The 12,639-nt window shown below is 47.2% G+C and overlaps 1 protein-coding gene across 4 annotated transcripts in view; it reads left to right on the top strand.

The window, feature by feature from the left end:
- KIFC3 (kinesin family member C3) overlaps nucleotides 1–12,564 on the top strand; it is a 59,691-nt gene extending 47,127 nt beyond the window's left edge. For 2 of the 4 annotated variants that reach the window (XM_019505895.1, XM_019505897.1), the window contains exons 13-19: nucleotides 526–656; nucleotides 2,140–2,263; nucleotides 3,633–3,762; nucleotides 4,658–4,887; nucleotides 7,890–8,042; nucleotides 9,104–9,212; nucleotides 10,565–12,564. In XM_019505895.1, the coding sequence (XP_019361440.1) occupies nucleotides 526–656; nucleotides 2,140–2,263; nucleotides 3,633–3,762; nucleotides 4,658–4,887; nucleotides 7,890–8,042; nucleotides 9,104–9,212; nucleotides 10,565–10,590 (903 nt within the window). In that variant the 3' untranslated portion in view covers nucleotides 10,591–12,564. Of the gene's footprint in view, nucleotides 1–525; nucleotides 657–2,139; nucleotides 2,264–3,632; nucleotides 3,763–4,657; nucleotides 4,888–7,889; nucleotides 8,043–9,103; nucleotides 9,213–10,203; nucleotides 10,243–10,559 lie in introns of all 4 variants that reach the window. The other 2 variants (XM_019505899.1, XM_019505898.1) reach the window with 2 other exon arrangements.
- Nucleotides 12,565–12,639: the final 75 nt, after the last annotated feature.

Raw genomic sequence — 12,639 nt, 5'->3', positions numbered from 1 at the left:
GCCGCCTTAGTGAAGGGGGGCACGTGCCCCCCCCCCCCCCCCGCAGCCAACCCTGCTGACTGGGAGGGTCCCCCGCGGCCAATTGCGAGACAGCCAATCTCTGCAGCCGCTTGCGGAAGTGGCTGTAGCCACTTCTGCGAGCATCATGGCTCTCTATTCCCCAGCCGGCGCTTGCAGGGGGAGCACCAGCGCTCCCGCCTGTCCCAGCTGATCAGGGGGTGCACGTCGCCACTGAAGTTGTATACTGTCAACCCCAGAAGGGTTTGGAGCGGGAGGTTGGACCTTGGTTTTTCTGCAGCTCCTTGGCTGTTCCGTTTCTTCCACGGGGGGGCAGGACACAAATGTTAGTGATTCCACAGTGAGACCTGGACAGCTGTTTCAAGCTCTATCTCAATGTGAGATCTTGGTTGCATCTTCACAAGTGTTCACTTTGAGCTCTGTAAGGAGTCCTGCACCAGTTGTTCTGTTATGTCAGTGCAGAGAAAGGAGTAACATGAGATTTTTCTTTTTCCCTTTGCTCATCAGGGAACTCCTGATAACCCAGGAATTAACCAGCGAGCTCTCCAGCTCCTCTTCTCTGAAGTGCGGGGAAAAGCATCTGACTGGAACTATGTCATCTCTGTCAGTGTGGCAGAGATTTACAATGAAGCCCTGAGGTAAAAGGGGAGAACAAGGGAAGGATGTGAGGCAGTAAAAAAGCCTGAACAAGAGGGGCAGGTATATCCTAATTTATGACACACAGAGTAGCCCTAGGGGGAGGGCAAGCCTTGTGAGGAATACCAGGAGGGCCTGGGCCTCCAGACCCACCGTGTCCCTGCACCACCCCAAATGCCATTGGGGTTTTGTGCAAATGACACCTGCTTTTGTGTTATTTAGCAGGAAGTCTCTTTGTGCTTATTAGTCATGAAAATGCTCTATGATTGGAAAAATAGAATTGACTCTGTTCAGTCCCATTCCCCTTTTAGGCTTGTCTTACGTTACTGCCTCTTTCACCAATCCCATATATAGGTAATGGAACAGCTCAGAAATCCTCATTCTACCAAGATGTTCCTTGGCAGTATGTGCTGTTCTTGGTATGTTGCTCAGGCTGAGTGAGGGATTTTTCCCATCTTCCAGAACTCTTGCCTGGAATTCTTCCCAGCCCCTGGGTTCCTAAAATGCTTTCAGCTTATGTGGCTGCTTGTTCATTCCAGGACGTGCTCAGACATCAGCTAACAATGAAATTCTCTTCCTCCCCCACTCCATGTTTGTTCTCACCCTCTCTCTCTTTTTTTCTAATAGATTTGGAAGCCCTAGGAATAATTAATTGGGGAGTTTTTTTAACATTAAGGGGTTTTGCCTGTGCATTGTGCCTTTAGCATTCTGCTTGATACATTGAGAAACTGAGAACTAGGGTGTGGAAGAATGAGAAGTATTTTCCTTCTCTGCATTCTTCCTCTTGTGGACTCTGTTCGGGTGAGAGCTGGCAGGGGGTGGAATGGAAAAGATGGAACCACAAGAATGAGTTAATACAGGAGCCAGATCTAGTGAACCTGAGAAGGAGACTGTCTGGTTGTGATATAATAAAAGCTACAAAGCCAAATGTGATTTGGATCAGGAGAAACGAGGTCTGGAATTTCTGAATGTTGCCACGTCTGGGAGCCATACAGCTATTTTGTGTTACACATCTGACAAACAGATAACCCAGAGAGTATAGAAGAGTTGAGATTCTATAAATATATTATGAAACATCCCAGTGAGGGAATGGGTCCTTTTGAAAAATCTTAGGACGACAGAGCAGTTGGTCTGTGTTCATCCCCCACACTACCCCACTCCTGCCCCCCACATCCCCTGACCTCAGCCAGTTAAATGCTTATTAGTGAGCAGCCACTGGGAGGAAGAGGCTCAAGGGGGACCTACTTTCCAAATGGTGGAGGAAGCTTGTCCTCTCTAGGCCACAATCCAAATGACTGGCAGGGTTGTGGAGGGAAGCAAACAATAGGAACCTTTACTGCCATCACCTGTATCTCATTAGCTGGGGAGATCAGTTCACCTGTAGTCAGATTAAAAAGCTTTGTGCCCTTTGTATGTGGCAAACCTTTCATGGAGGAAATGTAAAATGACTCAGTGTAGGGGGAGTCACTTTATTTGTCATTTCAGGGACTTGCTTGGGAAGGAGCCTCAGGAAAAGCTGGACATCAAGTTATGCCCAGATGGCAGTGGGCAGCTGTATGTTCCAGGGCTGACAGAGTTCCAGGTGCAGAGTGTTGAGGATATCAACAAGGTAAGAAGATGGAGACCCAAGGGTATGTCTACCCTGCAGTAACTGAGGCTGGGAGTTGCCACCAGTGTAGCTATGGGAGTCTAGAGCTCATGACCAGATGAAAAATCTGCCTCAGAAGCTGGGTGAATGCATGGCAGTTAGCCTGTGCTGAGGTCTGTGCTGTCTCAGCTACGCTAGCTCTGGTGCAAAGCCAGTTTGGGTAGTTCTGCACAAGCTGCAGTCACACTGATTATAGACCAAAGGAGGCAGAGAAGGTCAGAGAAAGTACCCAGTGATGGAGCGAACCAGGTAGAGGTTACTTCATGGAGAAGTATGAACCACCCTTCTGCCTTGGAGAGATTTACCGGTATTCCAGTTTCTGGAAGCATGGAGATGAGCTGCTGAAGTAGTGGGAACAGTGTAGGGTCAGATGGGTGCCAATGCTTCATACCTCAATGCATAACATGAAGGGAAGGAGGCCCAGGTCTTAAGCCCTTCTAGACTCCTAAATGAAGTGTTAGCCTCTAGACCATATGCATCAGACTGAATCTGAAGCACCCAATAGAAATAGCCCAGGAGGCAGCCTGTAGTACCAGCTGTATTTTTGTACATGTGTGGATTTGCTGCAATCTCAATGTCATGATTCAGCACTTTGCAAAAATAAACGGGGAAGAGATGACAGGTTTGTGCAGAACAGAGATAAACAGAAGTCTGAAGTATGTTTTATGCTTTACAATGGCATGCACTTGTAAAGGGAAAGGGATAGTGCTAGATCAAAATGAGGCCTTGTGTATAATGTGACAAATGCCACATTGATAGGAGCATCTTGGAAGTCGATACCAAATAGTTTAAAAATAAGAATTCTTATGATTGGGTGGCTCTTGGGGATATTAGCAGGTTAACAGACCTTTCACCTAATTTTATTGCATCTCAGTAGGGACTATGATTTGTCAGTGGATGTCTACAGTTCATGAAGAGCTCTTAGGCCACAGGCCAGTTCACAGGATCTAATTGTTCATGCCATAAATCCTCATACCTTCTGCATGGACACTAGCTTTCATCTTTGTTGGGAATCTCTGAAGACAAATGTGTCTGTCTGTGAATGGTTCCACCAAAAAAGGCTGAGATGAATGAGCAGAGAGGAAGCTGGTAAAGAGGGCTGGTACCTGCCAAGTGCAACCACACCTATAAGAAAGGAAAGACTTACCATCCACCTCAGTCTTGCCCAAATTCTAGTCACAAAAAATGCAGAATAATGCTGCATAGTGGTAAGGGAGATGCAGAAAAGAGCAGGCTGCTGTGCGTCCACATAAGAAAATGCCAGATGTGGGCTGGATACATCCAAAAACTCTGTGAAGATACACAGGCTCAGCTTGTGCCTCTTTCCTAGGTGTTTGAATTTGGGCATATAAACAGAGCGACTGAGTGCACCAACCTGAACGAGCACAGCTCACGGTCTCATGCTCTCCTTATCATCACAGTAAGAGGATTTGACTACAGCACAGGACTTAGAACCACAGGTTTGTCTCTCTTGCTAGGGTGGAGGGGGAGGAACTGTAATGATTGCTTTGAGGGACAGAGTACTGAGGATTTGGGTTTGGACTCCTGAATTGGGATTCAATGAAAAACATGGACTAAGTAAATACCGCCAAATAGCTGGTGGATGCTTATCACAGAAACAGAAACACACCCCATTTAGCACTGGGGTGAGTATGTGCATGGGGCTGGTATGCTCAGGGGGCTGCAGTTCAGGACTGAGAGACAGTGGCAGAGCTGGGAAGTAATGTACTCAGTGTGGGGATGAATTGGTAGGACTCTGCAGCTGGATTTTAAAGAGAGCCTTGTTAATCAACACCTGTTACACTTGCTAAAATTGGGCACTTATTGTTTCATGCTTTGGGGCACCAGATGGTTGCAACAAGGGTCTACCAGGACCTTTAAAAAAAAAAACAACAAAAACCAACAACCAACTGCTGTGTTCAGCAGTGCCCAAGTAGCTGTGTAGGTTTTGTATCATGCATAGGCAAGAGATGAGCCTGGATCTGGTGCTGCCTATGCATGATGCAAAACCTACACAGGTTTTGTATATATAATGTGATGAACCCTAAGTTTATAAGCGGGCACTGGCCCATCCAGGATAGAGCCATTAGTCTTTGCTCATAAAACAGAACTTAATGAACTTCTTAGCTGCAAGCTGAGCTGCAAGTTTCTTTCATTGCAGTTCTCATTATGAACCCCACCCACCACCTGGGCTCTATGTTCTTAGTTTCTCACCATGTTCAATAATTGCTATGTAGACCTTGCTGTACCTGCTGTTTCCACATGGTTCAAAAAGGTAGCTGCATAGGGCTATTAAGTCTGTGTCTAGTGTCTGTTCCGAAACTGTATGTATGTTTTTGGTCTCTCTCCCTACAGGGAAGCTTAACCTGGTAGACCTTGCTGGATCAGAGCGGGTAGGCCGGTCTGGGGCAGAGGGGAACAGGCTGCGGGAGGCCCAATACATCAACAAGTCACTGTCAGCACTAGGAGATGTGATCTACGCTCTGCGATCCCGCCAGGGTCACGTGCCATTCCGCAACTCTAAACTGACCTACTTACTCCAAGACTCCCTCAGCGGAGACAGCAAAACCCTCATGATGGTGCAGGTAGGGTCTGGGCCTGCTGGGCAAAAAGAGATAGGGGAGGGATAGTTGTCTCTGATTAAGGAAACATTATGTTAACCAGTGCCAAATACTAAAGAAACCTAGAACTCCGTGCAGCAGAAATGGTGGTGCTGTTGCTGGTCTGAGGAAGTGATCTAAATGAGCTCTCTGTTCTCATAAAGGAAGTGCTTTAGTTTGGATGAGCACAGGCAGAAAAGGTTTCACTTGAGGAACACTGGTACTCTGAAAAAGGACCCTGTAACAAGGCCCAATACTGCTCTACAGGTGTTGTCACTGATTCTCTTTACCTTCAAGAGCAAATTGGATGCTTATCTTGCTGGGATTCTATGACCCCAGCTGACTTCCTGCCCTTTGGGTTGGGGGCTGGACTCGATGATCTTCCGAGGTCCCTTCCAGCCCTAATGTCTATGCAATCTATGAAATCTGCAATGTGCTGACTTCAGAAATGGAGAAAACCTACCTTTCCTAATTAGCAGCAGCTGCCGTTCTGCGAGTCAGCCTAGATTCCTTCCAGCCCATCTATTATTGCCAACAATAAATGCTCTGCAGGCCAAAAAATAGTTTTAGCAACACCTGTGTATAACCCCTTTCTTCATATTATTATGCCTTCAGTGATACCTGTACTGTTCTGTTGCTATCTTTGAATTTGCACAGGTGTATCTGAGAGGGTATCAGCAGGTCCATTGCAGATACAGGCAAAGCAATAAATTCCACTCCCTCTCTCTTAGCTAAAACTGCTTCCATGGGGATAATGGAGTAAAGAGCAGTTGAACACCTTGGGCCTGCTTGATTCAGTAATTAACAAGGAGAAGATGAACAAGAAAGCTACAGTTTAAAACCAGAAATACTGCATCCAGTTTTGGGCTCCACAATTCAAAAAGGATGTGGAGAAGCTTGAGAGAGTCCAGAGAAGAGCCACGCGCATGATCAGAGGTCAGGAAAACAGACCTTACTATGACAGGCTGAGAGCCATGGGGTTCTTTAGCCTGGAAAAGCGCAGGTTCAGGGGTGATCTGATGGCCACCTATAAGTTTATCAGGGGTGACCACCAGTATCTGGGGGAACGTTTGTTCACCAGAGCACCCCAAGGGATGATGAGGGCGAACAGTTATAAACTACTTCAAGACCGTTTCAGGCTGAACACAAGGAAGAATTTCTTTACTGTCTGAGCCCCCACGGTCTGGAACGGCCTGCCATCGGAGGTGGTTCAAGCACCTACATTGAACACCTTCAAGAGTAAATTGGATGCATATCTTGCCGGAATCCTGTGACCCCAGCTGACTTCCTGCCCCTGGGGCAGGGGGCTGGACTTGATGATCTTCTGAGGCCCCTTCCAGCCCTAATGTCTATGAAATCTATGAAATGGTGTTTTAAAGTATATGCTTGCAGAGCTCCTACAAATACCATACACTTTGTTAGTGGGCAGATATGTGCATTGGACATTTATTTAAGCAGCTTCCTTCTAGTCGCTTGATTTTTATCAGGGTAATACACAGTATGCATTTATGTAGCTCCCTTTATCAGACTTGGGAAAGCTGGGAATTGCTTGCTGTCCTTTTAGAAACAGACACCATATTGCCCATCTGAGGTGCGCCACCCTTTTATGGTGCTGGTCTCCAGATGGAAAGTGTAAGATGGAGGACAACCCTCCCATACTTAAGCTAGTCCTTTCCAGGGTTGCCCACAGGTATAGTTTCATTGGAGATAGTTTTCAGATTTTGTAATGCCCTTTGTCAGAAGCCTGCTGCAGCCACCTTGTTTCTTAATGACTTAGTTTTCTGCTGTAAAGCATACTTCTGCTCAAGAGTAAAAGTGCTGCATTGCAGCCCACAATATTTAAGAGACTCTCTTTCCTTGGTCACCCAACACCAGCCAGTCTCCTTGAGTTTTCCTGTTGCTGTTTGGGAGTATCCTCATACTGCCTACTTCGCTGTTAATGAGGTTGGCATTGCTTTTTGGGATATCTTTATGGGATTCCTTTCTCTTTTCCTTCTCAGCTCTTTTTCTTACTCAAACATACCTGGCAGGGTAGTTTGTTTGGAAAGCTTCAGGGACTGAAGGGGAAAGACATCAGTGTAAGTTTGAGCTACAAAGGGAGAGAGCCGTGAGAGAATCAGTGCAGAAAGAAGGGGAAGTGTGCCAGCCTGAGTCTAGATGGCAGAACCTTGTCCCAGGGAGCATAGCACCATCTTCTAGGATATGTTTCTAGCACCAAAATCACTTCAGGTTATTGGGGATTCCCGGCAAGCTCCATTTGCTTGTGCATTTATAGTGACAAGTTTTCCTTGTATTTTAGTTTCTCTCTCATAATTCTTCCGGCTGTGCATGAGAAGAGGGAGGGGAGCTGTTAAACTCCAGAAGATGAAGGTCACTGTGTTGTGTTTGGAAATGGAAAAATCTGAGGAATCTTGCACTAAGCCATTCATGTCCAGTCTAGGGGATGGGTGAGGTTTTTGCAGTGTTGTAGGTGTTCTTTCCCCCACTCCCTCTCCCAGCACACATTGCTGTGATTTAACATTGTCATCTACTAAATAGCTTTTCTCCAGCACACCTCTCTTTGTTCATGGATTGTGGTTTTTAAGTTTCCTGCATCATCTAAATCCCCTCCACACCAGGAATTTCACCAATAAATTACTGGAATGCTGATGTCTTCTCCCTTTGGAAGAGCCACCGAATGGTTGCCACCTGCTATAGCTTATTTCAGCTCTCTCCCAAGCAGTGTGTGTCAGTTACAGGCAGCATAAATGCACAGTGCTATACTGGGAAAGTATCGTTAATAATAGTGTCTTGGCAGCAGTGACATGATACCTTTGCTATGATTGACAGGTGGAGCTTAATTTTCTCCAGCCCCCCACTTTAAAAGCTGTCTGCTGGCAACAGTTCCCCATCCAGGAACGCAGCCCCTGGTGCAAGCAGTATGGGAATGTGGGCTCAGGTGGCACAAGGAGCTCAAACGCATGCCGTGCATTTCTGTCTGGCTGCAGGTCTCTCCGGCTGAGAAGAACACAAGCGAGACGCTCTGTTCCCTAAAGTTTGCTGAGAGGGTACGCTCAGTGGAACTGGGCCCTGTGTCTCGGAAAGCAGAGCTCATGTCCTGGTCCAGTCAGGAGCATCTGGAGGTAACTAGACGATCCCAGGTGCTTTTTTTCTCTTCATTTTTTGATGCATGCTGCCTGTTTCCTTGTGATGCATAACTCCATTCCCATCCCATAACTCTCCCCTGCTCTTTAACAGCCTCACTTCCTTTTTTACCAGCAGCATGGGTCTCCACAACCCTCTTGGCTCAACTTCTGGAAATTCCTCTGAGCCAGCCTCCCTGCAGAGCTGACATTGTTTGCAGTGGCTCAGAAAATGCCTGAACATTTTCTCACTGCTGCAAGCAATGGGCATTCTGTAGGGTGATTGTTGTCTTGGCTATTTTTTAATCCCTTAATGATACAGACCCTGGCTGTATTGGACAATTCCCTTCTTGAGACAGGACTCCTTGCTTGTGCTCAGTTGTTGCTTCCCTTGCAAGCTCCTCCAGGCTAGCACAGGCTGTTTGGCTTTGGCTGTAATGGGCCCAACTGCAAGTAGAACTTAGTCCCTTTGGACACTTGTCTCTGCTCCTTTTTCACTTTTCTGGAGATACCATTTATGGTTGTTGGGTTTGGCCTTGTTTAGTTCTCTCAAATCAAATAAATCATTTGCTTTCCTCCCCCCACCTACCTTTTTGAGACTGGTTGACACTGTTTGTATGGCTGGATGCAGAAAGTCCCGAGTAACACTGGAAGAGGGTGGAGGAGTCATTCCATTTCTTCTGGAGTTGCCCCTGACTACAGAGTAGTAGAAAGCTGTGGTGCACATCTCCAGGAGCGCTTTCTCTAATTTTCTCCGCTTCTTGACAAGTCAAAATGTCTTGGAGAGTCTCAGCAGGGATGGGATCTGCCAGGACATTGAAAGCTTTCCACAACTCAGCAGAGTAGACATTTCCATTCCTTCTTTGAGACCTTGCTCTAGACTAGTGTGCAAATGGACTCTTTAGTGAAAGAAACAGCTGTCAGCCTCTTGCCCAACTTCTGTGTTGTAAATCTGTTGTAAGAGGATGGTAGATAGAGACATCCTGATCCTACTAAGCCATGAGGGACTAGCAGCTAATAATTCCCTATTGTTCCTCTTCTTTGTAGACTGATCCCAGTCTCCTGTTCTCTCTTTCCAGAGTGAATCATCAGTAGCAGCCCAGCCCTCTATTCGAACACATTCTTCTTCTAACTCTGGGGCACCCACAGGGCGGGCAAACTCTCTCCGGAGGAAGCTCCAGACTTCAGGTGAGTGTAGTGGAGAGGTCACCTTCAGCTTCTCTATGCTTCTCCTGTTTCATGTAACTCTTTCTAGTAAACATGGGTGTGAGTAACAGACTCCATGTTCTTCACTTGCTGCCCAAACTATGCCAGTTCCCTCCTTATCACTCCTTTCAGGGCTCCTCGGAGCAGGAAGAGGAGTCATCTTGAAGGCATTTTTGTACACTGCCTAGAAAGGTCCTGGCTTCTATCCCCAGTGAACCCTTGAGCATTGACACTGTGGCCTAGGATCTTGCTCAGGCAAATTACTTCATATGGAGGGTGTGCAGGGTAAATTCACAGTTCTTACGGGAGGTTAGGGAGCTCATGCCACAAGCGACTGAGAGATTGATTTTGGTATGTCTTACCCTGGTGTGTTGAAGGAGATTCTGTGAGCTAAGAGGACTTGCCCAGGTGCCCACATGCTCTGGCATGTTGTACTGTAGCTTAGGCTGCTGTTACAGGGTCTCAACACTCTGGCTACTCCATGTGGTGGCAGGACTGCTCCCCAGCTGAATCTCAGAATGAACAAGTGCATGCTCAGCAGAGATCCAGCTGCTTGTTCTCTTGGTATAAGCTTATTAGCCAGCCACTGATCATGTGGAGCAGTCCCAGTTAAGTCTCTCACTGTAATCTGGTATCTATCCTCTTGTTGTGAAATTGACTCTAAATCTGATTCCACAGTAACTCTGCCTAGGCAGAGGTCCTCATCCTTTCTACTCTATCACTGCTCCACCATCCATGTGCCTGGCTGTGGGTTTTTCATTGTAGTCATATGCTATGAGCATCTCTCATTTAGGGAACAGCAATGACCATGTAACAACGCAAGGCAGCACAGTGAAAATGCTTTGGCAACCTACCCTGAAAGGGAGGCTGCTGGTGAATTGGAGAAGAAGGTCTCTTTCTGGCATCAGGGATAAGGGAGTGGAAACTATTCATAGATTCTACAGTAAAACCCTATTGTTCAATTTAATTTCAGCCTGACATTAGTTGCAGCCCTGGCTTCTGGGGAAGCGTGCAGGTATGAGCATCAGTGGGTTTAATTCTCTTAGCGGTGAAGGTCTCTGCTTCAGGAAGTTTTCTGCTGAGAAGATCAGCTCTGCTCACTAAATGGTGAATGGGAGCTAGTGTTCTGGGAGTGGTGTGAAACAGGGTCTAGGGCACTGTCTTTTTGGTAAACCATATTGCCAGGGTTTCAGCTGGGGGCTTTCCTTTGGTGGCAGCAGGGACAAGCTCTTAGACCCTACATGTGCGGCTTGCTCTAGAGACTGATGGGCAGGAGCTGCATGCTGTTCTGTTTGCTGCTGTCTAGATGCTCTCTTCTTCTCCTTTCCTTGTAGGAAAGCTGAGGCCAGTCCCTGTGTGAGGAGCATACCAGCATGGGGAAGATGATCTGCTCTCCTCCACCCAATCAGTGCATGGTGCTAAGAACCACTCTTGAGTATTAAAAGAGGTGAAAACTTAATTGCCTCTCTTCTTCCACACCTATCTCATAGGACTAACAGTGAAGACTGGGCATTTGCCCATTTGAATGGATCCATGAGCCAGAGGTTAAGATATTATTCCTGTCCAGGCTCCTGAGCAGAGGCAGAACCTTTTGGGCGCATGGACTCAGAATTGCTGCACTGCAGATGTAAAACATGGCTGTCAGGTGACAGGTTCTCCAGTCCATCTCTGAAAGAAGAGTCCTGGGTAGAGGGCACAGGACAACCCTACTGGGATTACCTGTGTCCTTGCAGAGGATTATCAGGCTTGGCGAGGGGCAACATGGGGTTCATTGCTGGCAATGGATATGCCTAGAGCTGGGTTCTGGTGGAGCTGGAACCCAAGGGATTGTAGCTACTCTGGGACACTGTCAGCTGTTGGTTTTTATTTCCCATATGGAGGTTTTTGATCACTTTTAGGGGAGAGGGGAGCTGCCAGGTGCTCCTCCCATCTCCCTGGCTTTGTTTTTAAGACAATAAGAAGTATCGTCACAAGTGTTTGATTCCAGGCCAACAACCACATGTGTGTTTGCTTTTCTCTGTGCGATAGTCAGGGACTGGCTGTGTCAGGATCAGCTCATGGTGGTGGCTGTGTTGGCTGGGGAGGCGCGCATGCTTCCTCACATACTTTGCTGCAAAGCTTCCAAAGGAACCTGCTTGCCTCGGACAACCCAAACAGGACATGCTTTGCTCAAGGTTTTCTGGCCAAACCTCGTGAAGATCTCTTGGCCATGTCTGTTACCTTCCATTGGATTCTGCCTGGTACATACCCCAGAGCTCTGGGAAAGACTGAACTTTGGATTACTCTGAGCTGCTGAACACCCAAGGGTGTGGTGCTGCATGTGCCTCTGTCTTGTGCCTGGATTTAAACAGCACTTACATATTGAGTGGGGCCATAACTTACTGCTCTAGAAGTCGCAGTCCATTGACTTGAAAACCCTCCTGTATTTTCACAATTGTGAATATAGCTTCTACCCTAAGCAGTACCTTCCTCTGTCTTAGCCAGGAGGATGGGGACAAAACCATGGAAAGGAGTGCTGACCAGTCCCAGTTATGGTTCTTCCCTGTTGTGTGTCCCTTGCTGTCCTGTCTCCCTTAGCAGGGGTTAGGTTTAGCATGGTATAAAATCACAGCTCGAGAAAAGGTAGCCAAGCCCCAGCTTTTACGCAAGGACTCGATTACTCTAACCTCAGTCCCTTCACTTCCTTCCTGTGTACTGGCATAATGCAGCCTGAAAAATTAGCTTATGAAAGCAGCAGCTGGGCATTGCTAATGAGCAGCAGTGTGCTTCAAACCCTAGAATGCTCAAAGCCAACTGCAGTGTCTTAGATCCAGTTCTTCCACCACCAGGCCCAGTGGGCATTTTAGGTGATTTTCATAGGTTTAGCTGTCTTGCAGGAGATGGAAAGCAATAGGCACAGAGTATAAGGCTAGATCAAAGCAGCCATTGCTATCCTTAAACAACTGTTTGTGGCTGTAGTCCAGGCTTGCAGCTGTAACAAGTCAGAAGAGCCAGCTGGTACCTGAAGCCTGGAGCTGTCTTGCTTCCCAAATTGGAATTTCTGTGGGCTCTCAATGCTGGGTTTAGCTCTGTCCTGTGTCTGAACCAACAAGGTTGAAATGTCTGAAGCAGCAATAAAAAAAAAGGGGAGTTGCTCTGTTTCTACCTTGTCTTCCATTCCTGGTTGGTCTGTACCTCCAAGTCCTACTGCTGCATAAAGTGATGTCCAAAGCCGTACCCCCACCCCCTTAAGGACAGCCATGGTTTGTGACTTGCATAGCTCAGCAGGCTGAGGGGCCTGTTCCCATTGGCTTCAGTGACAGCAAGTTCAGACCCTAGCCCCAGTGCACAGGAAGCAGAATGCTAAAGAAGGTAACCCTTTCTTACCTCCCCTGCCCTGCTCTTCAGCAGTACCCACCCATTCATATTG

The sequence above is a fragment of the Gavialis gangeticus genome, unplaced genomic scaffold (genome assembly GCF_001723915.1).
Source record: "Gavialis gangeticus isolate Ggan-Ray unplaced genomic scaffold, GavGan_comp1, whole genome shotgun sequence".
NCBI lineage: Eukaryota > Metazoa > Chordata > Crocodylia > Gavialidae > Gavialis > Gavialis gangeticus.
This window is presented reverse-complemented; position numbering and strand designations above follow the sequence as displayed.